Consider the following 25820-nt stretch of genomic DNA (forward strand, 5'->3'; position numbering starts at 1 on the left):
TTTGCAATGTGATTATTTCACGAGTTAGTTTCCTGAAGATGCATCCACCGGCAGAAGGCAGAGGGATCCAGGCAGCAGCCACAGAAGACAGCACAGCTGGTACATCCCCAGCTGTTGAAGCATCGGTCGGCAGTTTCACGGGGGGAGGGTGGGGGGGGTGGGGGGGGGTGGGAACTCAAGACACAAGATGAAGACGCAGGAACAAAAAGGCATTTCTTCCCTGCCCTGTGGCGGTAGCGTAACCGCTCTCCCTGCTCCCACATCGCCCTCTAGAGTCTATTCTTAACGTAACAACCTGAAAGATCGTTTCAAACACAAGTCAGATCAGGGCACATCTCTGCTCAGACCCCTCCCGTGGCTCCTAAATTCCCTAGAATAAAAGGCAAAGTCTTTGCAGTGACCACAGCTCCCTCCATAATCTGTGCCCACGCTACCTCCCTGAGCTCATCTCCCCTCGTGCCCCTGACCCCTCATTTACTCCAACCACGTTAGCCTCCTGGACCATCCTCAAATACTCAGAGCACACTCTGACCTCAGGTCCTTAGTCCTGGAAGTTTCCTGGGTCTGGACCGCTCTTCCCATGGATTGTCACATGGCTCATACCCTCCTTCACTCAACTCAGTACTTGAATGATGCTTAATGAAAGACCTTCCCTGAACACCCTCTGCAAAGAAACCACACCCACCTCAACCCCCACCTTGGGGTTCACCAGTCCTCTTACCCATCTTTGAGTTATCACTTGACATGATATACATGGTAAACATGAATTCATTCACACACACACACATGAACACACATACACATGCACACACACGTACACACAGACACAGATACACACACACACGCACACAACCTCCTTGGTACCAACCTCCCACCATCTATACATAGTAGGCACTCAATAAATGTTTCCTGGGTGAGCAAATGCCTCTGCTTATATTGTTCCTCAGTCAGGGCTATCCTCTACTGGCCTGTTTTTAGAACTTCAGGTTTTTGTGTGTAACCTCTTATTATCCATCCAACCCGAAGCCTGCGCTTTCCTGCTGAACAGATGCTTGTTTCCGCAGATGCTTGTTCCGCAGAACAGCCCTTGGGACTGGAGATGGGGCGCAGAGGCATCAGCAAAGCAGTTTGTTGTTGGAAGTAAGAGAAAGTAAAGGCAGGAAGAAACTCTGCCCTGAGCTCTGGGGGTGGGGGTGGGGGGTCAACAGGACTGAGGGGTTCTGGGAGTTTCCATGAGAGTGACAGTCCCATCTGGAGCCAGCAGTTTACCAGGACTCCTGGCCCTGGGAGCCACCACCACCCCGCCCCCCCCCCCACCCCCAGCCAAACTAAGCATGGCTGTGGTCTGGCTACATAATAAATAGCTCATCGAGACCTGGAAGAGGGGAGGAAGGGGCCAGTTCAGAGCAGTCCCCCCTTCTTTCCTCTTCACACCCCTCAACCAAAGACCCTCAGAGTCCTTGGCCTGCAGCAGCCACTCGGCAGCAAAAGTTGATCAGAGGAATGTCCTAGGCTGGGGACTCCTCCAAACCCACCCATTTTCTCACGTGACCCACTCTACCCCTTAACCCTCTTTTTCCAGCAGAGTTCTTCCTGTTCATCACTGGGATCCTTGGTAACTCCAGGAACCCTGGTTCTCCCCACCTCATCTTCCCCAGGAGGCCCGTGGGCCGGGACCCCCTTGAAAAAGTCCCACCCCCACTTAAGTTTCTGGTGGAGGCCCTGAGGGTCCATCTCCCTCAGACCCCAACTCAGGGTGGCCCCGGGCAGCCTTCTCATGCAGTAAAATCTCAGCCACCAGATTTGCTGATATGCTGTTGGTGGCACTTCATTTGAGTTAAATCGGGAGCAGCAAATTTGCCCACTGGCCCTGGTCAGTGGGGAGCTGGTAGCAGCTGCCTGGAGGCCTGGGTTAGGGAAAGGAGGAGCATGAGCGAAGCAGGTTTGCAGAGTGGGTGCCGGAGGGGAAAGATGGCATGCATACAAAAGGCATACCTCTGCCATCCCTGGGTTGGATGGGACCCTGCCTAGGGCTCTCTCCCCGGACAAACCTGGGGAAAGTGAGGAGACAGTGGCTGGGGTGGCAGCCACACATTTGGTCCCATCATGGGGCTTCTACTGAGCCCATCTCTGGATGCCTTTGCTGCTGCCCGCAAGGGCTCAGGCGACTCAAGCCTGGGCAGGGACAGAAATCAGAATAGAGGCGGCTACACTGCCATCTATCGCCAAGGGACAGCCTTATGCACTGAGCACCCACAGGTCCATGTTCACCTTGCATCCCTAACGGGGTGGATGGAGAAGCCCTGGGTCCTTCCTGGTTCGTGGCCTGGGGCAGGGACTCACAAGAGGATGAGAAGGATAAGACTGGCCAAACACCAAACCACCAAGATCTTCTGTCTCCAGACAATTGCCCTCAAGCTGCCCTGATCTCTCACATCCAATGCCGGGTAGAGCAGAGAAGGAGATAAAAGCTGTCCTGGGGTGGGCAGAGGAACATGGAGAGAAGGGGATAAAGAGAGAGGGGCATGGAGGGGGAACAGAAAAAAAAAAAGGCAATGCAGAAACAGAAAGGGGCAGAGGGAGAGCAAGGGGAAGAGAGAGAAAAGAGAAAGGGATGGTGAGGAAAACAGGGAAAGAGAAAGAGAGAGAGAGGGAAAGAAAAGGGGTAGAGAGGGTGAGGACTGAGGGCTAGGTCTCTGAAAGAACACAAGAAACTGGTAGAATTGGTGCCTCCATAGGGCACGGGGCAGGGGGAGGAGGTCAAGGGTGAAAGACCCTTTTTGTTGTAGTTTTCACCTTTTGGATTTTGGTCCATGTGACTGCATTACTTGTACGAAATAATGGTTTGATTTAAAAAACCAGTTAAGGGGCGCCTGGGTGGCTCAGTCAATTAAGCATCTGACTCTTGATTTCGGCTCAGATCTTGATCTCATGTTTCGTGAGTTCAAGCCCAGTGTCAGGCTCTGTGCTGCTTGGGATTCTCTCCTTCTCCTCTCTGCCCCTCCCCCCTCTCAAAATAAATAAACATTAAAATAAATAAACAAACAAACAGACAGATAATGAAAAACAAAGGACCAATCAAAGGACCCCAGTTTTGCCAACTTCTGTCCATGTGGCCGCAAGCAAGTCACTTGCTAGACTCCTGGTCTAGAACACGGGACTGTCATCAGCTACATCGAGGGTTGTTTTGTGGCTCCAGGAGATCTCGTAAACAAGTCTCCCAGCCCTGGGTCCGGGGCACAGAGGAGTGTTGCAGGCCCCGGCAATGAATGGGAGTGACTTTGGAAGCATTCCATCCCATCTCTGAGCCTGTTCTCTCTTCCACATCCCTCCCGCCAAAAGGACAACCACCAACCTCCCAAAGAAAACGCTATTATACGAGTAGTACACGAGCCAAGCCCTGAGTGTATGTTCACTGTCTCACAGTTGATCCCTCCCTGGACTTCATGCCAGGATGACCTGGTCGCCACCACCCCCTCCCCCACCCCACCCCACCCCCCATCAATCCAGAGTCAGGAGAGACAGGGACAGAAAGGTTAAGAATGGAGGCCATGGCCCTTCCCCCAGTGCTGGAAACGGTCACTTTATTGTTTGGAAAAGACAGAAGCTGGGCTCGGCTCTGGAGGGAGTGCAGAGGCCAGAAAGAGGGGAGCCCAGCTGGGCTGGAGCCAGGCAGGGCCGGGCAGAAACTTCCACTCCCCCACTCCTCGGGTGGTGGTGGCTAGAGCTGGAGGAAGAAAACCATAATAATACATCAACAGCAATACGCAAAATACTAGACAAGAAGACAGAGCTTAAATTCTGGACCAAAACCCCCCCGACTCCCCTCTTCCAACACACACGCACAGCAAAGCCTCACCTTCCTGAGACCCTGGGGCTCTGCCTGCACTCCTCCGCAGGTCCTGGACTCACCTCTTCTGCTTCAGACCTGCCCGGGACATACCTGGGTAACCGTGGCCCAATTGACCGCTGGGGCCTTCCTGAGGGACAGCCATCATTTATCTCCCTCAAAGCCCTTCTGCCACCAGGAATTTAGAATGTCTCCATTCCTTGGGTTAAGCTGGGATTCGCTGGTCAAGGAGATCTTATTGACCTCATTTTACAAGCAAAATCATTGCAGCCCCGGGAGGTAAAAAGGCTAGTGAAGTGACATCCACACCCGGGTCTTCCTGGCCACCAAGTCCAGCCACCTACTGGCAGTTAGGGAGGCAGGAGATGATTGGCATCACTGGAGAGCTCTGGGCCCTTGGAGACCGTGGTTCCCTCCCCCTTCCAAGGGACACCTTGAAATAGCACCCACAAGACCTCGGGCACGCCCTCCCCTCCCTGTAGCCTCAGTCCTCTCACCTGGGCAATACCAGGCCCCACCAGTGACCTGTCAATCCCCCGGGGTGAGGGCTTATCAAGGCAGCCCCACCATCAATACTGAGATGTCAACCGAAGGGCACTTCCAGGTTCTTGCTCCCCCTGCACCTCACCCCACAACCGACCTTCCAGTCGTCCCTGAGGACTGCCCAGGATCATCCCTCTGCCAAGCCTGCTCCCTCCCACCACCACGCCACCTCCCACCCCATGAGGCTTTCTCCTCTGTTCCCCCAGCGCTCAACCCTTCCCTCAGGGCAGCACTGATGACAGGGTCTCGGAGTGTCCGTCCATTCGTCTGCCTCAGCCACGGGGCTGCAAGCCCTGTGATGAAGGGCAGTGGACACCTTCTGCCCCAGCACCTGGCACAGAGACCTGGTCACAGTGCCTGACGTCCCCAAGGGCCAACCAAACACGAGCTTGGGGTCTCGTATTTACTCCTTCACACTTACTCTAGGACTTGATATTGTTTTATTTTTAGTTGTTACTAGAGGAAAAGAGGCTCCACAATCCTTTCCTTACATGGGCAGAGCCACCAGAGGTGGCCAGATGTGGCCCCGGCCTGCTACAGAGCAAGTGCCCCTCACACTTCAAATATACATTTGATGTCTGCCGTGTGTGTCCTGAAAAGCCACGCTTTGGGCGAAACGAAGGATCAGCCTTTGGCCTCCCACTGGCCACATGCAAAGAGCCTCTCACCTCCCCCACCTGCTCCTGGCACTGTCCACTGTCCTCTCTCCCAGGGCACAGCTGCTCCCCCAACTGCTGACTTTCTAAGGGCATGCTAAGGCAACAGAGGAAATCTCTTTCCCTCACAGCCCAATTCATCAGCTGTCCCCTCTGCCTTCACATACGTCCCAAACATAGCCACCTGCCTCCCCTGGTCTATCACCTCCCAGCTGACTCTCGCAGGAGCCTCCTAGCTGGTCTCCTGCTTCTGCCACTGCCCCTCTACAGCCTATTCTCCACCCGGCAGTCGGAGCAATCATTTCCAAATCTGAGTCAGAGCACGTCCATTTCCATGGCGGCCACATCTCCGGGTCAAGACTAAAGTCCTGTAATGACCTATCAGGCCCCTAAGACGTGCTCCACTTACCCCTGACCGACCTTCCTCTTCCTGTGCCCTCCTCGCTCTCACCCAGCCTCCTGGCTTTTCATGAAACACCAGGGATGCTCCTGCTTTTTGCACCTGCTGCCCCTTGCCTGTGACACTCCCCCCCAGATATCCTCACGCTCCCTCCCTCAAGTTCTGGCAAGTCTTTGTTCAAGTGCTGCCTTCTGGGTGGGACCTTCCCTGAGCATTCCTGTGGAGGAAAAAAAAAAAAAAAAAAACGGCAACCCCACTTCCTGCCCACCCTGCCCCACCCCTACTCCCCTTCTTTTTTTCTCCAGGGTACTTTTCTCCCTCGAACATTCTACAGAATCTACTTCCTTATTTATTTTTCTTTGTTGCCCATTAGCACATAAAACCCGTCAGAGTTTTTGTCTGATTTGCTCACTCAGGGGCCGCCCTCAGTACCCAGAGCCGTGCATGGCACATGACAGATAACAGATACTTGCCGACTGGATGAAAGCAAGTAAATGGACAGACATGAGCAGAGCTGTGTTCGCCAGGTCCTCCTTTTCAACCATCTTTACCCATAGGCTTCGGTGCACTTCCTCCCCCCCCCCCCCACCTACCTCAGAAGACGGGAGTGATGCAGGACATCTTCCCGCAACCATTGTAGCAGCACTTCAACAGGCCAGGACACTGGCTGTCCACCTTGCACTGGTCCTGGCAGAGGCCGAGCTGGGGGAAGTCAGTGTTCACGTGGGGGCAGGAACCTTGCTTTTCTGGGGAGAAAAAGGAGCAACGGGAAGTGGGCAGAGGGGATGCTGGGAGATGAACACCCCTCCCGGCACCCCCCCCCCACCCCGCCCCCGTGTCACAAACAGTAAAGCTACCCGCCTGTCTGAGTTGATCCCAGAGTCGCCTAGCGAGACCGTCTGCTCTCCTCCTGCTCCCTCCACCCTCGATTTTGAAATCACAGGATGTCAGGTCGAGGCCCAGCTCTGCCTTTTCCTATCTCTGCGGCCTAACGTGGAGAGCAGAAATGTCCCAGAGCCGCTGTGCCTTCAGGTGCTACGTGAAATCAGCGCTGCCCACATCATGGGGTTGTTGTGAAGCCATGGAGGCCATGCACACGCACTCCTCACCGAGAACCAAACTGCTTTGCCACAGTGATGAGAATGAGCACTGCTGAGTTAGCACTTGCTTAGCTCCTACCGTGTGCCAGGCAGTATTCTCTGCACTCGACATATATTAACTCCTCTAATCCTCACAATAATTCTACAAGAGGGAGAGGTACTGTTAATATTTCCTCAGGTTACAGATGAGGAAACTGAGGCACCAAGAGGTTAAGTAATTTGTCTATTACTCCCCCCATGGAGGCAGGACTGGAAACCCAGGAATCGGGCTTCAGAGTCTGCGCACCAGACACCCTGCTGCTTCGTAAGCTGTGCATGTGTGAGGGTTTGCACACCCACGGTCTCTTCACTCACTCCACGCCCCCCCCCCCCCACATACACTCTCTCATCCATGGCTGACTCACAGACAACACCGCAGAGAAGTGCTGCTTACAGTGTTCTTGGTGTAGATCCATTACCTCCTCTAATCCTCACATCAAGTATTTCCTCTGTTGGGGCTGTTTCTAACCCTGCTCCTATCTCAGACCAGGAAAGCGAGGCACAGACAGGTGCCACCAACACCACACTGCTGGTAAGAAGCAACACCAACACCTGAGCCCAGCCTGTCACCACCCATTTACACACACACACACACACACACACACGCACCCTATGCTCAACTTCCTGGGTCAAGGAGAAGGGAGCTGGGCTCAATTCCCAGAAGCCCCAGGAGCAAGCCCAGCCAAAAGTCAAACACAGGCACAGAAGTGGCTGATTAGCTGCGGAGGACAGGAGTGGCGGATTTCCTAGCACAAAGAAATCCATTCCCTTGCAAAGGGCAGGAGATCTGGATACTGGGCTTCTCTGGGACAAAAGGGAGTCGGGAAAGGGTTACCGACAAATCGCGCCACTGTGTAGAGTATCTACTCTCCACAAACACATCTTCAGTGTGTTATTTCATTTAGCCCTCATGTTAATCCTACAGGGTTTGGGATTATTATCCCCAGTTTGCCGACGAGAAAGCAGAGGCTTGGAGAGGTAAAGTGACTTTCTCAGGATCACATGACTAGCAGATGGCAGAACTAAGATCCTAGTCCAGGAGGCCATCTGGCTCCGTCCCTCTTCCTGCCTCAGTCTGTCCATCTGAGACAAGGGACCAGAGAAGACGGCACCTAACAGTCAGGCACTCCTTCTGTCCCCAAGGACCTCTCTCGTCTGTCTGTGTGTCTGCCTCCTGCTTCCTCTCTCTCAAGCTCCACCTCTCCTGCTGGTCCTCCTCTCTGTGCTCCAGGTTAGAGGCCTCCAGACCCAGGAGCTGCTGATGGGCAGCTGACCAGCCAGCTGATGGGCCAGTCGTCCCTCCACCCTCTGCTTCCTTGCTCATAAAGCTGAGGTCTCTAATTATAAACAGTCCCAGCCACTACTGGTATCTTGGGAGAAATAACAGACCATGAAGATCACAGGGGTTGTATCCTGGATAAAGACCAGTAATCACAATACCTGGGTACCCCAGGTCATATCCCTGCTTCTAGCCCTCAGTTTTCCCTCTAAGAAGTGAGAAGCTTGGATTCCACCTTGTCTAAGCCCATTCCCTGCTCTGATGACTGTCCCCATAGCCTGGTGGGAGGGTAAGCTCTAGCAAGGACCTTTTGTGGACCCCTCAGGTCTTCACATAATTCCCTCTCTCTCCTTACAGTGGAAGAGATTGTTTTAAAGAGGAGAAGGGGGGAAGGGGTGCTCTGGGAGGAGTCCCAACTTCCTTCAAACCAGCCTTCCAAGAAGGGGCAAAAGTTGAACTTCGCTATGACTCTTGCGGAGCTACGGAGTGACGGTGCGGCCTGGGCAAGAGCCTTTCTCTGACGCTCACAACCACATCTTTAAGATGGGCTCGGCGCTCCGCTAATTCTGTAAAGTGTCTTTCCGCCTGGACAGGGGAAGCCAGGGGAGTCTTGCCAGGCCAGGCGCTCCAAGTCCTTCCGCCAGAGCTGGGGGACGCCCCAGGGGAGGGACTCCGAGAGGCCTGAGCGCCCCAGGTGTTGGGACCCAGCCCACTCGCCTGCCCCGGGCTTCCCCGCGGCTCCAAGCAGCCGCGGAGGAAACTGCGAACCGGGTGCCCTGACCTCCGGAAACACCTTCCAGCCTGTGCTTGCCCGGAAATCCGTCACGCACCGGGGAATGGAATCCGGCCAGGGGTGGGGGACCTCCCTTCCCCCGCTCCCCCGCTGCGCTTCAGCGACGCCTTTGTCCCCCGCCCGGGGCCCCGAGAGGGAGCGCACGGCGGATCTGGTTCCATCCGTCTCCACTCTGCAGGGGTCCCTGGGTGCGGCGGGAGCGTCCCCCTGCCCCGATCCCGGCGCTCTGCCTCCTCCAGCGCACGGCGCCCTTCCCCGCCCCGCACGGGGCGCCCCGGGGTTACCGTCGGGCAGGTGGCAGATGGTGGCGCAGCCGGCCTGGCAGCACTTGAGGTTGTCGGCGCATTGGGCGTCAGATTGGCACTCCTGCGTACAGCTCAGGTCCGCCTGCAGCTGGGGGCACACGCCCGTTTTCTCCGCTTCTCTGCCTGGGAGGCCGACGGTCAGTGGGGCCAGGAGCCCTAGTCCCGGAAGACGCCCACCTGGGGCCCCAGATCGCCAGCTCCTAGGAATTAAGTCTCTGGCCCTAGGCGCCCCCCTTATAGCCTTCAGAGGGCCCCACCTCCAGGCCCGGGGTCCCCGACGCTTGTGAGTACAGGGTTTACCTAACCCTTGTCCTCAGAGCCCTCAATCCTCGGGGGACCCCCCTCCCCGCACAGCTGAGCATCTAGAAGCTTCCGATGTGTCGGCAGAGGGTCCCCCCACCCGCCACTACTTCGGCACAGAGCCTCTGCCCCAAATTTCAGTCTTCGTTGATCTCCCCCACCTCCAGCACATTGGACCCCACACCTTCAGCTCCAAGGGTCACCACCTTCAGGCACCAGGGAATCCTCAAATTTTGGGCTTCATGGGTGTCCCCACTTCCGCCCCCAGGAATCCCCATTCCTCCAGCTCTCAGAGAGGCTACGTGCAGCTAGCCCCGGGCCTGTCCTGGCGCTCCGGGAGCGGCCCCTCTGGGCGCCGGGGTACCCCCGCCCGGCTCACCTGGGACAGGGGAGAGGCCCAGCAACAGCAGGCCGAGGAGGAGGGGGACGGCGTGAAGGCCGAGGCGGCAGGCAGGCATGGTGCTGCGCCGGGCGGGGTGCAGTTGTGAGCCGCCGCCCGGATGCGGGGATTTAACGACGCGCGCGGGGAGGAGTGGGGCAGGGGTGGGGCGACGCCGGCGCGGGGGGAGAGGGCTCAGCGGCCACCGCGGGCGGGCTGCCACCTCACTCCGTTTCACAATCCCCCAGGATCAGATGTCACTCTTGGCCCCGGTGGGAACCAGGAACCTGAGCAGCTTCCAGGCCTGGCGCAGCTATAGACCAGCTGCGGCCAGACCCTTGTCCCGCTCCTCCCTTCCCTCCTACCCCCTGGGGCCTGAGCACCGGGCTGCGGTGGGGAGGGCCGGGCCCCTGACTCCTGAGTCTCCCTGTAATGCCTGGAGAGGGAAGGGCAGGGCCCACAGGAAAAGCAGTAGAGCCTGGGGAATTAAGTGGTTAGATTTGGGGCAGCTAGATCAGCGTGTTGGAGGGTTGAAGGGTTAGTGATGGAGGGGGGCTACAGAAAAAGTAGTTGTTTTAAATAAATGAACCCATTTGGCACAGAAACTGAGGCCCATGAAGGTGAAACCCCTTTTAAGAGCCTCAAACCATTTTGGACATGTTTCTCTCTCCCTCACCTTGTCTTGTCCTGTCTTTTCTTAATTTCTTTCTTTCTTTCTTTCTTTCTTTCTTTCTTTCTTTCTTTCTTCCTTCCTTCCTTCCTTCCTTCCTTCTTTCCTTCCTTCCTTTCTTTCTTTTCTCCATCTCTTTTCCACACCAACACTCTGTCAGGGCTGACTGTGTGCCAGGCTCAGTACTCATGGTCTCATGGAGTCTCATCCATCTTCCCAGCAGAGCTATGAATCGAGAATTACTATTATCATCAGCTGTATATGCCAGTCAGGGATTTCGACCTTTCCCTCAAGGTCCCATGCAAAGCTCTAGAGACAAGGTTCTGGACCCACATCTCCTTCCCTTCAAGCCCTTGTGTTTTTTCCCATTCCATCATAAATATTCACTAGGTGCCTACCACATGACACATATTGGGCAAGACAGTTGGTGCAGAGAAATGGAAGGAGCCATCTGGCGTTGACTACGCAGTGGTGGGGTCTGGGTATGATTTCATCTTCATCATGTCCCAGCTGAGGAAACTTGAATGAATCACCTCCCTGTTCTGAGCTTCCACTCTGTCATCCACAAAGATGGTGACCGTATAAGAATTCAGGGAGAACATGAATGTAATGTTACTGCCATGGACCCGCTGTGTACTCACTGAGGGCTGGGTCCACTTGAGTGACATAGGAACTCCAGCCTGGACACACAGCGCGTAGTAGATCAGCGAGTGTGAGAGCTCGATAAATGGTGTCTCCTGTAACCAACGAGCCTGATAAGTATATACCCAAGCTTTAGAATCCAGGCTGGCAAAGGTTAGGGTTACCCAGGGCATTAGACAAGACCCTTCCTGCACCAACAATCTGAGGCTCTGTAAGCCCCAGGAGGTCTTTGCTGCTGGAGGCTAGAGGGTATCTGGGGCACCGACCATTGGGATGACCGGTGAGTAGGGCTTTGGTGACATGAATATATCAGGCCACTGTCCCCACAGATGGCTCCTGCTAAAAGAGGTCGAGAATGCCTCCCCCAACTTCCCATGCCCGTCCTGGGGAATAGAGATGTGCCATGGTTGCAAGGGGCCAGGGCTGTTTACTGAGGCCGGAGAACAGTCAGCAGCAATGAGGCAGGAGCCAGGTGGGGGACAGCACTAGGCACACTCCTGAAACTCAGTCTAGGGCATACAAAAGGCTAAAAGCCTTTGGACCCAGTTGGCTACTGGGTTGTATTCAGCCTTGGGCACAGCTTCTTTCTTACACAGCTACCCAGGCAGGGAAACTGCCCAGCCATGCTCCTCCCCAGCCTTTACACCCCCCACCTCCCAACCCCGCCCCACCTTCCCTACTGGTTGGCTCCGACTTCTTGCAGGAATGCTACTTAGTCTGAAGCTGAGGGGGTTGGGTAGGCCAGAAGATGGAGAAGAGTTTCCTCTGCCAATGGCTGACAGCATGAAAAGATGTTTCACTTTTGTGATCCTAGGCTCTGTGCTAAGAACATGCATATATATATTTCCCTTCTCCATAAAAGGTAATAAGGGCAGAGGCTTTAGAACCAATACATTTGGGTCTGAGTCAGGGATTGGCCACTTCCTGGTGTTAAATAACACAAGTTAAGTGGAGTAAATTTTAAAGACCTAATTAGCTTTGCTAATTGATTCATGAATGGGGCAGCATTCCATCCAGCAAGTAGAGGGGAGCTCCAAAGGGGGCTACAGAAAAGGAAAGGTTTTTAAAGGTAAAGAAGGAGCAGAAAAAAGGAAATCATTAACAAAGTATCTATTGTCTTGGGCAAGGGTCACCCTCCTAAGAGAAACAGAAGGGGTGAATCGGTCAGTTTCCTAGGGCTGAGCAGGAAATTCCCATGCTGACTAGTGAAAAGTTACATTTCTAGGGGGTTGAGACTACAGTCAGGTTGGGTGTTAAGTCTTGGTTTACTGACTTGGGGCCTGAACCTAGGTGAAGCCATTTGGGGCCTGTGGTTTTCTTTTTAAAATCACTCCCTTTTGACCAGAATCTCAGCTTAACTGAGAAATGGGCTCAAAATTTAAGGCATTAGCTCTACTCTCGGCTACTCTAGAGTTCTTGCAGCTTCTGCTGATCCCTTGGGTGGTATTCACAGGTCATGATGTTTTTGGTCAATCGCTATGATATTCCCAGGTTATGACTTGAGGTTCACATGCTTTCAATTGGTCATCTTTGTTCCTTTTTTGACATTTCAGTCTCAGAGAGGTCATTTGCTTGGTGGTTAGTGGCTATAAACACACATTTAAAGCTTTTGAGAGAGTATGATTATGATTACTATAAACGGGATAATTCCCAATATTTGGTCTGCCCTTCGAAGCCGTGGTCCCCAAGACTCAAGCCAATCAAAATTAAATAAGTGAAAGAAAGACCCCACTGAAGGAATCGCTCTTTCAAGCCAAGTAGCTTACTCAGTGATCTTATGTAATTGAATTTCAACTTCCCCAGTAGTGTTAACCCAGGTATAGCAGGTGGTGTCGGCCACAGCAGACATCCCCTGGTTCAGATAAAACATAATCAAGGGCTATTTTATTATCAAGAACAACTTTGGCCAGAGAGTCTAAGGGATCTTCATTGGGCAGCTGTTGCTTTAGCAGCAGATTTTGCAACAATTTCAAGAATTAATACGTTCTCATCGCTTCTCGGCCTTTTGGCTAAGATCAAGTGAAGAATTAATACGTTCTTGACCACAGCCTCATTTATATTTATCCTTAACCAGGGAGGTAGGAACCTGCCAAAAGGAGTGAGTCCTGAATCATGAAAGCCTCTTGGTAGGTCCTTGTAACTCATGATGTAAATTTAGGGAATGTCTTATTTTGCTTATGAAACATTAGGAGCACAGTTAGATTTTCTGCTATCCTGAGATAAAAACTAGATGCTAATCCCCTTAGCAGTGACCTGGGAGATACAGATGAGGGCATTACTTTCCAGGCCAATGCCAGAGCAAAGGAAAGGAAAAGAAGGAGAAAGAGTGTTGCGTTTAATTAAAGTATGAAGTCGAGGGGCGCCTGGGTGGCTCAGTCGGTTGAGCGTCCGACTTCGGCTCAGGTCATGATCTCGCGGTCCGTGAGTTTGAGCCCCGCGTCGGGCTCTGTGCTGACAGCTCAGAGCCTGGAGCCTGTTTCAGATTCTGTGTCTCCCTCTCTCTGACCCTCCCCCATTCATGCTCTGTCTCTCTCTGTCTCAAAAATAAACGTTAAAAAAAATTAAAAAAAAAAATAAAGTATGAAGTCGATTAGTCATCTTGGGAGGCAGTAGTCTACCTAGAAGTCAGTTACTTCTCTTCCTCTACCAACCTGATTTGGAGATCTCCGGTGTCTGCACAGGATCAGGTGACAGGTGGAGTCTCGTTTAGCTGTGTAATGTGGACTCAAGGGTCAATGCCTTCTAGTTTTGCAATAGTGTTAGTCATCAGGAACACTTGGTAGGGTCTTTTCCAACAGGGCTCGAGGGCTGTCTTCCTCTGATGACATTTCTAAAATACCCAGTTACCAAGCTTTAGAATGTGACCAGCAATTTCCTTTGCATTGGGATCTGGGAAGTCTCCCTTAACCTGTTGATGATAGGCTTGAGCATAAGACTTTAGAAGCTTACAGCAGCTGGGCATACTAGCATGAGACAAGGGATTGGCAGAAGGTTGTACACTGATGGGTTTCCAAGAAGTCTGCAAGATTTTCATTAAGGGTTGTATGATTTGTCCAATGAAGTAGGTGCTCCAAACACTGGAGATTATAGAAGGTATATCCCAAGTGGGAAACACATTTTTAACAGTTTTCTCCCTACATAGTGAGGGCATCAGCCTTGCAAGAGGGAAAAGTTTCAACCCATCCAGAAAACATACAAACAATGACAAAAACGCATCGGTAACCCATACTTGGCAGCAGTTAAAAAGAAATCCAGCTGTAGATATTCAAAGTGTCTGGAAGAAGGAGGTCTGAGGTCTCTGGAGACAAAGAGAGTTTTTCCAGGATTATGGGCCCGACAAGTCAGACATTGCTGGTAGACTAGTTTTTGCTATATTATACAAGTCTCTGCACCAACGTCCATTTATAATTTGAGTCATCTTAAAGGGCCTCTGATGGGTGAAGGAATGCAAACACCAAAAAAAGAAGTTTGTCAGAAAGCTAGGAAGAACCAAGCAGTTGTCTGGGTTTTCCCATAGCCCTGTCTGCTTAATTTTACAGCCATTGTTTCCCCACCTCAATTTCTCTGCTTGGGTTGCTGACTATTGCCATGTTACCAGGACATCAGGATGGCAAAGGTCTGGCAATGAGGGACCATCATTATAGAAGCAGAATGGAGGTGCCACAATCTTACAAATAACAACGTAAAGAAAACTTAGTGTCACTTCTTATTGGACAAAGCTCCCCAAGCAATTGAACACGACATGTAAGCCTAATGAGTTTAGCAAATCTTTTGGAATGTTTGAGGTCGAAAAGACTTACGCAGACCACAAGTCTAAAAAAAAACAACCAAAAACAAAAAACACTGTCCTTTTAACAGAGAGAAAACCAAATTCTAATGTTGCACCAGCTTACTTTTGATATTAAAACTCAGCTCATTCCAAAAGAAATTGTGCAAAGGATACAAATAAGCAATTCACCAGTAAGTAATGTAAAAAAAAACACACAAAATACAAAAAACCAACCAAACAAAACCCTCAAAACCCCCCACCTTATTCATTCCAATCTTCCTCAGTTCTGACCACACATAAAATTCATTCCCAACGATTTTTTTTTTCATGAAACTTCTACAACTTTCTTTTTTCACATTCAGATGTTGTCTTCAGCTTTCTCTCTAAATAACCAGCCTCACTTCAGAACAAAATTACTTTTTTTCTCAACAAAAATGAATTTCTATTCCTCATACTTTCTTTTTTACCAAAAACATACATCTTACTTTCTTGCATAGAGAGCTGTTTCCCTTATTAGAATTTTTAACTCTTAGAAACTTTCATTTCTAGTGAAAGCTAATAAGTAAGCAGCTGTGACCTGTATACCAGCATTCTCAAGATTGGCAAATTGATGAATACATTTCATAATTTTTAGACATGTACTTTTTCATAGTATAGTCTTATTTTATTTTTAAGTTTATTTATTTATTTTGCAAGAGAGAGAGAAAGTGTGCACAGGGGAGAAGCAGAGAGAGAGAGAGAGAGAGAGAGAAGAGAGAGAGAGAATCCCAAGCGGGCTCCTTGCTGTTAGCACAGAGCCTGATGTGGGGCTCAATCTCACAAACCGTGAGATCATGACCTGAACTGAAGTCGAGAGTCAGACGCTCAACCTACTGAGCCACCCAGGTGCCCCATATAGTCTTTTAATAAAGCACAAAACATGTTTACTAACAGACCCAAGTTTATCTTTAGTGTCCTTGTAATAAGGAAGCCAAAAGTAGATAAACTTAGGTTCGGTAATTAATGTTGCAGCATTTCATCTTATTTGTAAATGATCTAGATATTTAGTGAATTTAACTTAACTTATCGCTTAACCTAACTCAGCAAAACTTGAAGGTGTTAGGTTACCAAAAGATTTGGGAGATTATTTAAAGTTTACTGAAAAATTGTTTTATTTGATTTACCCCTACATACTTGTTACTAACAATTGTGCTTAGATTACCCATAGAAACTTTATAAGACATCAAAGTCCGTCATTTTCCCAAGCTATTTAAAAAAAAAATTTTTTTTTGGGGTAACAGAGATCATATCAACTTATTTAACTCAAGTAAACCCAAGCAGAATAAAAGTGTTAATTTTGATGCTGATAACTCTGAAGACATGTCTGTTTTTTAAGTTTATTTTTTTTTAGTAATCTCTACACCTAACATGGGGCTTGAACTCACAACCCCAAGATCAAGAGTCTGTATGCTCCCCTGACTGAGCCAGCCAGGCTTAAGCCATGTCTATTTTATTTTATTTTATTTTTTAATTTTTTAATGTTTATTTATTATTGAGAGACAGAGAGACGTAAAGCATGAGCAGGGGAGGGGCAGAGAGAGGGAGACACAGAATCTGAAGCAGGCTCCAGGCTCTGAGCTGTCAGCACAGAGCCCGACATGGGGCTTGAACCCACCAACCGTGAGATCATGACCTGAGCTGAAGTTGGTTGCCCAACCAACTGAGCCACCCAGGCGCCCTGAGTCATGTCTACTTTAAACAAACAATCAAAATGTTTTCCCAGATCAGGTGAACTTGAAAAAAAAAAATAGGGGTTAGTTTCTATTTTTCCGAGAGTTTTAGAATGTCCAATCCTGACAAGTGCTTACTTTCGAACATACTAAATAGGGCTCTTTTACAAATTAATTTTAGCAATACCGTCCCAAAGTAGACCAGTATCTCACATGTACAACATGCACATGAACACACTGATTTAAAGTCTTTGTAGTTACTAATATTTGTGAAGAAGATTTTTAAAATTTGTACTTGTCCCTAAAATTCTTCTTAAAGAGATATATATAGGAGAATTTGGGCACAAGAGACCTTTTAGCAGTTGGCGTTTTAAAAAGGCCTCTTCCCCTCCCCTCCCTTTCTTTTCCTCCAGTCTTCAGTGATTGTGAGCTGTGTTCACATTTCAAAAAACATGATAAGATGTATCATTTTAAGGGAGGGAGAAAGAATGCAAGTTTTTCTAAGGACTTTGGTTTTCTAAAGCCTGTAACTTACAAGCTGTAAATTCAAGACAAATGGGGCAAGTTCAGGGATTGGGAAAGGAAAAGGGGAACCCTCAATTGCCTTCAGACCTGTATTTCCAGTTTTGTAAAATTTGTAAAATGTGGAAAATTGCTTTCAACCCTCAAAGAACTGGTTCGTAACTTAAATGCCATCGTAAGTCGATCTGCCTCTTCCAGCTCCAATCTCCTCACCTTGCTTCTTTCCCTTTGAGAACATAGTTGTCATTTTAAATATTTCTGGCAGTGTTGAATAGCCCCCCCTTTGGCGTCAGAAGGGTCCCCAAAGGAGAGTGCAGAGAGTATTACCTTTCTGAAATCCAGAGTCAGTCCCAATGAGAGCCAAAAGAAAGAACCAGGCACCTGTCCGTCCCAGACAGGCAGGCAGAAAGCCAAGCCCAGTGACAACGAGGCAAGAAGACAGTAGCTATCTCTTAGAGACAAAAAATCAATAGCCAATGGGTCTGGATTTGGAAAGAAGGGACAGTGTGAAATTTTCTTTTCCTCCCTCGAATGGGCACTACGAACAGAAAGAAAAAAAAAAGTTTAAATTCCCGACACAGTCCTCTCTGAGTGGGGGACAGTCCTTTTTCACACATCTAGATCTTTTCAGAAATGGTGGAAATCAGCAGCTGTGGTACTTTCGGTCTAGACTGATACTCACCACATCTCAGATCTAATGCAGAATGTTATATAGTTGTACTTTACAAATGATGGTTAAATGGAACGGTTCAAGCCATGTTTATATTTGTGCTTCACAATATAACTGAAATAAGGACTCTCTCAAAATACTTCTTCAGTAAAACATGTGTAGTTGGCTGCCCAGGATGAGCAAAACATGAGAATTTATCACCGGCTTGATCTGAATGATTCGCATGCGATCCAATGCCCATATTGTGCCATATCACTTCTCACCAGTGCTGTTTTCACCCTTGTGGAGTGAGTCGTGTGCAGAGCTGTTCATCAGTCTGCCTTACCCTTCATCTGTTCGTGGATATTTATCTACCAACGATTTTTAAAAGAGTCATGGGGTAAGAAATGAAGTGTTTGTTCACCATTTCCTAAGGGATTGTAAACTTGAGTTTTTCAACAAGATAAAATTCCATTGTTTAAAAAAAAAAAAAAAGTCTAAAGTAAATCCAAAAACCCTAAGGCAGGAACATGCCTGATGAATGCCAAGAGCAGTAAGAAAACCAGTGTAGCTGGAGCAGAGACAAAATTGTGCAGGGCCCTGTGATACAGGATGTCTTCTCAGCACAATGGGAAGTCATGGGCTAGCTTCAGCTAGGAGGTAGGGGGATGAGATCATCTGATTTATAATTCAGGAAAATCACTCCAGCAGCTCTCAACAAATGGATTGTCAGAGGGCAGCTGTGGAAACTGAAGATACAGTGTGAGGTTTTTTGTTCGTTTTGTGTTGTTTTGTTTGCAGTCGACTGAGCAAAGTATCAATGGTAATTGTTCCTTATACTAGGCTAAGGATCCTGAATCACTTGGTGGTGGTCAGTCCATCCAGAACATCCAGAACACAGGGCTGATTTATTAGACTTGTCACCCTAAAGGAAGATAAAGCCACAGAGAGGTGCTGTGTGGTGACCGATTCATCTGCTGGGATGCCCGTTATTTGTCTGAGCCCCTCCAAGCTGCTATCACAAAGTAGCACAAAGAAAAAAATTTATTTCTCACTGTTCTGGAGGCTGGAAGCCCAAGATCAGGACACCAGCACAACCAGGTTCTGGTGAGGACACTCTTCCAGGTTGTAGACCGCCAACTTCTCATTCTAGCCTCGTGTGGTAGAAAGAGCTAGCTAGCTCTCTGGCCTCTCCTTAGAAGGGCACTAATCCCATTCATGAAAGCTCCCACCGTCATGACCAAGTTACCCCCCAAAAGCCCAGCCTCCAATGTCATCACACTGGGATCAGACTTCCAACATATGAATTTGGGGGAGACATAAACAATCAATCTATTGCTCTTTCTGGGCCCTCCTGGGACAGAAAGGATGGAGATCCACATAATTGTCATGCATGCCATGGGCATCCCAAATGGAAGCATGTTGGAGAACCATGAAATAAATATTCCTACCTCGAGACTAAGAGTAACGTGGCAATGTTTAGACACGACTGCAACATTTTTGACACTCCTTGTAACTCCTTGTTTTGAGAAGTGAGGGTCTATATCCCCTTCCCTTGAATCTTGGCAGGCTTGTGATTGCTTCAATCAATAGTCTAATAGAAGTGATACTATGGGCTTCTGGGGCTAGGTCATAAAATGTCATGCAGTTTCTACCTTTTCTCCTGGAAGTTTCTATCGGAATACTAGCTCCTGGAGCTCTGAGCTGCCATGGAAGAGGTCTGACTATCCTGAGGCTGCCATGTTGTAAGGAACCCTAAGGCACATGGAGAGACCACATGTAAGCACTCTGGGCCACCATCCCAGCTAGCCCAGCCTTACTGTAATCTGAGCCCAGACACACAAGTGAAGAAGCCTCTACCAGATGATTCCAGCCCCAGTGTGGAGTCACCTCCAGCCGTTTGAGTTTTCCCAGCTGAGGCCTGAAGCATTATGGAACAGAGACACCATTCCCGCTGTGCCCTCTCCAAAATCCTGACCCATGGAATCCGTGAACGTAGTAAAATGATTGTTATTTTACACTAGCTTTAGGATTGTTTACCATGCCAATAGGTAACTGAGCAGGTGAAAAATGTTGGTAGGGTTTTTTATAATCCTATTGGCCTTGTCAGTGAACTATGTAGAATTAGAATAGGCTCTCTGTCAGTCACTGAAGTTAACCCACAGAAATCATTCTGCAGCAGAAGGGAAGAAGAGACACCCAGCAAGTAGGCTCATCATCGGCAAATGGCCATCTACTCCCCATCCCTTGAGAATAGTTAAGAGCCGGCCATTTGGAGTCAAGAAGATCTGGTTTGAAGTCCAAATCTACCACTTCCTCGCTCTGTGACCTTGGGCAAGTTCTGTAACCTCTCTGGGCCTCAGTTCCTTCATTTTAAGGTGAAGATAATAGTTCTAGCCTCATAAGGTCAACATGGATTAAGGGATAGTTTTTTGCAAAGCAACCAAGATAGCACCAACATGTGAGCAATAGCTCTTGTCAGAATGCCACGTAGGTGCCCTGGGCTCTTTATAGCTGGCTCTGCTTCGTCCCCTCGGGTTCCAATGGTGTCTTCCGTCACACTCAGACAGCCTCAAGTTCTGGACCAAGATACTCTGTGCACTCACTCCGCACTAGGTCACGACACCTAAAAATTGTTTGCCTTCGCAACATCCACGATGTGAAGTAGAAAGAGAGGAAGAAGGAAACCCTCACTTCCTCCCCTCAACATCTCTCCCCAGGGTTTATCTAATCATATCATCCATGGATTCCTGGGAGGTGGGCAGGGCAGGTTTTATCACACCCGCTTCGTAGAGGAGAGAACTAAGGAGGAATTGGCGTCTCGAGGTCAGGCAGCACCACGCAGGTCCTGAGGGCAGCCTACATACACAGCCACTAGTCCAGGAATCAGTGGGGGAGGCTTCACAGAATCGTCTAAGGAAGGAGCAGACGTGTACGGCATATTTTCACGGTGGTTGTTCTTCGTGTTATTTCATGGGGGCACCTAGCACCACCCTCCACAGTAAATAGACCCGTCTCCAGGGTCACCTGACAAGGCAAGAACAGGGCTGCCATCTCCCTGTTGTTGCTGTTGTTCAACTCAGTCCCCAGGCCATATCATCGGCCCCTGTTACACCGTCTTCCATCTAGAAGAATCTCCAATATTCACCTCTAACCCGGACCTCTCTCCATTCTTGGTGCATTATAGTCTCTTCCTGGTGGCCAGTGGGTGACTTGGAAAAAATTAAATCAGGCCATGACACTCCCATGCTCCAAGCCCTTCAGTGGTCGCCCACCACACCTGGAATCGCAATCTAACGCGGTGCCACAGCCTGTGAGCGAGCCCCTGCCTACTTCTGTATTTTCTCTATGCAGGCCTTCGTGTTCCTCGACCATCCTGGATCTTTGCATTCCTTCTTCCACCCGCATCCCCCCAATACTCACATGGTTCCTCCCTCACTCCATCCAGAACCACCTGGACTAATGTAGCCCTCTTGGCCCTGTCCTCCGTGTACCTTTCTTCCTAGCAGCTATCACGATCTGAAACGTATCTTGCTCATTATCATTTACTTGTGTACCATCCCCCAGCCCCACCTAGAAGGTCAGCTCCATGGCTATGACCCAGAGCCTAGCACAGTGCCTGGCACACACAGTGGGCACTCAGTTAGGACACGGTTATTGAGTCCTTCCTGAGTGCAGACACTGATGTCTTTACATGGATTAACTCCCTGGGTCCTCACTAAGAACCAATGAGGTAGGTAATCTTACTACCCGTCCTGCTTGGCAGGTGAGTCAGACGATGACAGAGAAGTGAAGTGGTTTATTTGCTCGCACAGCTAGTGAGTTGGCAGAGCCAGAGTTTGAGGCCATGGAGTCTGGTCTTTGCTTTCAATCACCACATATACTCTCCCTAATAAACATTTGCTGAACGAGTGAATGGTTGAATCAACGTCAGCTCGACATCTTCGCCTCAATGCTCTACAGGCACCGTGGACTCGACATTTACAAGACTGAACTCACATCCTTCCCCCAAAGACCTGCTTCCCCATTCTCCCAGAAAGCAGACTCTTGTCCTCGATTCTTCCTTTTCCTAACCTCCCCTGTGAGAAATCCATCAGTAAAGCCTGTTGACTGTACTTCTCACCATCTCCTCCCCAGGCCATTGCTCTCTGCTGAGTGCAGGTCACTCTCCTCTGCCGTCTAGACAACTGTCATGCCCCCACACCACAGGCCCCACCCTTCCTCCCATCCAGCCAACAGGTTCTGAGATGCCCAGGCCCTTTCTCTGGCCTTTGGATAAAGCCCCAAACTCTTAGTTTGTTTTGCAAGACTCCTCGGGTCCCTACTTTTACTCCCATTACCATCTCATCCTGGCCTCCTGCTTATTCTCACAGTGTCTTCTCTTCTGCAAGCCACCTCTTGCTTTCCCATCTGCTTAGAACACTCTCCCCCAACACACACACCTTCCTCCAAGTAACTCTTGCTCACCCCTTGGGTCTCAGCTGCAAGTTTACGTCCCCAGGGCATCTCTCCCATCCACCACTACGGCCTCCACGCTTGACCAGATCCCTTGCTAACTTTTCCGTCACACCTTGCCCTTCCCCTTCGCAAATGGTCGCCACATTCGTTGTTAATCACTTGTTCAACGTCTCACGGGAATTCCTGCGCGAAGGTGAAGACCATGAGAGTAGAGATTGTCCTGCATGCAGATGCACAACAGGTATTGTATATTAATTATTCCTACTAATTTATGATTTATGAACTCACTTTCTCTACAAAAAAACACACTTTTTTTTAAAGCAGATAGATGCCAAAAGAGCTACATCTTCCCGGTAACAGGGGAGGGGTGGCACTTCCTCCTGCTGCCACCAGGGGGCAGGCAGAGCTTCCCTCAAAGAGAGGTTCCTACCCGCTGAAGATGAGGTGTCCTTGATCCCAAAGAAAATCAGAGGTATCTTCCACCTCCTGCTCACACTTTTGAGAGCCGGAAAGTCAAATTAAAGGCAAGATGGGGTGAGCGCGAGAATGGACCTGGGTGAGGCCTATCACTAAAGCAAGAGGGCTTTAGTTACCCCTGAGGAAGCCTGGGACCCATTTGGAAGAGAGATTGTGACATTCCTTGGGCACTGGAGGGACTTTCCAAGGGCAGACTTCCGGGAGGTGACACTACGAAAAAAAAAAAAAAAAAAAAGTTTATTTGTTCCTTTCTTAAATGCTACCAATGGCACATTTAAAAAGCAGTCAAGAACCAAAGAAACTAAACACATATGTGCTTTTGGGTAAGTTGTTTTGGCGTGTGGTGTTGAGAGCACTTCGGCACCATAATCATCATAGTCCTCAAAAATAACCAAACTTGCGGGGCGCCTGGGTGGCTCAGTCGGTTAAGCGTTCAGCTTTGGCTCAGGTCATGATCTCACGGCTCATGAATTCAAGCCCCTGGAGCCAGGCTCTGTGCTGAAAACTCAGAGCCTGGAACCTGCTTCAGATTCTGTGTCTCCCTCTCTCTGCCCCTCCCCTGCTCGTGCTCTCTCTCTCTCTCTCTGAAAAACTTAATAAACGTTAAAATTTTTTTTAATTAAAAAAAAATAACCAAACTCATGAATGTCTGAAAGCAGACACCACCACCCTGTTTGACAAAGAAAGTAACTGTGGCTCAGAGAGGTGAAGCAACTTGCCCAAGATCACACAGCAACATCCAGAGCTACTCCTCGTTAGTATCAAATCTGTTTTTTATTACACAGTTTTAAATTAGCAATTAAGTAATGCATTTATTAATAGCAGTATTATTGCTGTTATCAGAGCTCTCGTACTCTGCCAGCCACTTGTACAAAGCATTTTACAAACGGCATATCATTTTAATCCTCCCCATCATTCTATGAGATTGATACAAGACAGAACAAAGCAGCCCCTGGCTTACTTCTGAGAGCTGACCTGGCACTCACAGTTGACCTTTGATGTTCTCCTGCTGAACACAAACAATTTCACAGAACATCAGCATCAGACAAGGCCCTTCTGTGCCTGTGATGGACCAAGGCAAAAACAAGGCCCTCTGTGATCTTGGTTGAACAAAGAGTGAGCACTGCACAAGCCACAAAAATAAGCAAGCATCCCCTATCCTAGCCAATCTGGAGAACAGTTCGTTCCTTCTTTATCAACTATGGCTGTAACGTCTACCTAGCATGCCCTTCTTATTGTTGGGGTTAAGACACCCAGTCAGAGAACCGCCCCACTTCCTGACAACATCCGATCCAGAGCAGAGCCAGCTTCCTTGAACCTGTCCCCAAATCACCCGACATAAGCCCAAATCCTGTAAGTCCTTTCTAACATCCTCTTAATGAGATGTGTGTGTGCGCTCTCCCTTGCCGCAACGAGTAATAAACCCAACTTGTTCCAGCAGAAACAGGAATGTTTCTAGTGATCTTTGGATGGAGACATCCAAAGATATTCTCATTACCCTTGTTTTATAAATAAGGAAAGTGAAACTTGGAAAGATTGAGAAATTTGCCCAAGACTACAAGGTAATGTGTGACAGAACCAGTTCTATGTCTCTCTTCTGTTTAACAATTCTTGCTATATGAACACTCTATGGCTCACTTTCTTCATCTGTAGTGAGACAGTTAGACTGCTCTCCCGAAGCCCCTTCAGCTCACGTCTTCCCAGAAAGCACTGTCGAGGGCGTCTGCTTGCAAGAGCTGGGAACTCTGGCTTGGGGGCCTCCCTTTGGCTGAGCCCCCCCTGGATTTTGAAGAAGTCTCACGATGCCTTGTAGCCGGGAAGGTTTAATGATGAACCGAAGAGTGGTACATCCTGAGAAATATCTCCATGAGCTCACACCCCACCTCCTCCCTGCCCCCCTCGAGATCTTCTCTCCGTTGTCCGTATTTTCACATTATCTGATTGCCACTCTCTTGCCTAACTAGGGGAAGCAAGTCAGGAGGGTGGTTCGAAAGCTCTTACCCTACCGACCGTCCTGTTCTTCCATGAACCTCTCTCCCCCAACACAGTGAGGTGGCATTCTAGCAGCCTCTGCATCAATTGTAGGGAACTGAAAAAGAGGGCTTCCTCCCACTTCAAGTCCCAAGAATCTGAAAGCTGATAGAGGGGACTTAGGAAAATGTTGCACAAGAACCTAAAAGACACTTGATGGGAAATGGGAGTACTTTCTTGATGGCCATCTCCCAGTCTGTGTATAATTGTCGGTGGGTGGGTTTCTCGGGAGTAGAGTCAAGACCAATGTGGCAAGCCCGGGCAGGGGTGAGGGAGAGACTTATTGGTTCAAAGAGAAAAAGAGAGTATTCTAAATATGACTGTCTGAGTCGCTCCTTCTCCAGCAAAGGACAGTACAATTTAGTCAGTCATAATCCTAGCAAATGTTTCAATTGCCCTAATTATATGCCAGGCTCTCTGGTCTAAGGGATCAGCATGGATTAAGTCATTTATCCTCACAACAACCCCACGTAGGAAGAAGATCGGAACAGAGAGGTTAAATAACTTGTTCAAAGCCACATAAACAGTGTGGCACAAGATATGTGCCCTACCCTTACCTCTGGGAGCTGCCACGTTCAGCGCTGCTGGCTGACTTCCAACAGCCACTGCCTGCACGTCTTTGCCCGAGGGCTTTCTTGGAAGCCACGCAAGGAAAGCCTGTGAACAGAACAAGCCAGAAGTCCTCAGCCAATGAATAACAGGGAGTTGGTGTGTAAACACTTTTCCCTCTCCTCTTGGGGGAGGTAACTGCAGGGACAGTGTTCTACCCACTTCCCTGAATCCCCATGTGATTAAACACCAGTCACAAACAGAGGTAGTGGGCTTGAGAACTCAATGTTTATTGCCTGCCTCTCCTTCCCTTTCTCACCTGCCTCCATCTTACATAATAAGCTACTTGCCTCTGCTTCTTAAGAGCCCCAAATTCAGACACACTCAGGCATTTGGACCCTTGCAGCCTGGCTGGAGAGGCTGGGCTCTCACCTTCTGCAGTCTTCCTCCATCCGAAGGACAAAGGCTGAGGTCGATCAGGTCCACATTTTGCCATTTCTTTGCTATTATGGGTTGAATTGTGTCCCCCTCAAGAAGAATGTGTTGAAGTCCCAACCCCGAATACCTCAGAAGGGGGCCTTATTTGGAGATAAGGTCTTTACAGAGATCAGAGTGAAGATAAAGTCAGTAGGATGGGCCCTCCCTATGACTGGTGTCCTATAAAAAGGGGAAATCAGAATATGGAAGGAATGCCATGAGG

General features: G+C 49.3%; 1 protein-coding gene and 2 long non-coding RNA genes across 4 annotated transcripts; all 3 read right to left on the reverse strand.

Annotated features, from left to right (window-relative positions):
* Positions 1-3567: 3567 nt before the first annotated feature.
* WFDC2 (WAP four-disulfide core domain 2) lies at positions 3568-9924 on the reverse strand. 2 transcript variants are annotated; one of them, XM_045444451.1, is made up of 4 exons: positions 9645-9924; positions 8945-9121; positions 6043-6195; positions 3568-3727 (listed from the first exon to the last, which is right to left on the reverse strand). In XM_045444451.1, the coding sequence occupies exons 1-3, from the start codon at positions 9721-9723 to the stop codon at positions 6044-6046; spliced, it is 408 nt and encodes a 135-aa protein (XP_045300407.1). In that variant the 5' UTR covers positions 9724-9924; the 3' UTR covers positions 3568-3727; position 6043. The 2 variants fall into 2 exon arrangements, with proteins under 2 accessions (XP_045300407.1, XP_045300408.1); XM_045444452.1 differs by having other exon boundaries at positions 8945-9088; positions 9645-9800.
* Positions 9925-10437: 513 nt separating this feature from the next.
* Positions 10438-11053, reverse strand: LOC123580130. Its single transcript, XR_006703137.1, has 2 exons — positions 10956-11053; positions 10438-10869 (listed from the first exon to the last, which is right to left on the reverse strand). It is a non-coding gene; the product is annotated as an uncharacterized LOC123580130 (long non-coding RNA).
* An 11316-nt stretch (positions 11054-22369) lies between these two features.
* On the reverse strand, positions 22370-25250 carry LOC123579632. The gene is made up of 3 exons (XR_006702862.1): positions 25129-25250; positions 23502-23602; positions 22370-22750 (listed from the first exon to the last, which is right to left on the reverse strand). It is a non-coding gene; the product is annotated as an uncharacterized LOC123579632 (long non-coding RNA).
* Positions 25251-25820: the final 570 nt, after the last annotated feature.

The sequence above is a fragment of the Leopardus geoffroyi genome, chromosome A3 (assembly GCF_018350155.1).
Source record: "Leopardus geoffroyi isolate Oge1 chromosome A3, O.geoffroyi_Oge1_pat1.0, whole genome shotgun sequence".
NCBI lineage: Eukaryota > Metazoa > Chordata > Mammalia > Carnivora > Felidae > Leopardus > Leopardus geoffroyi.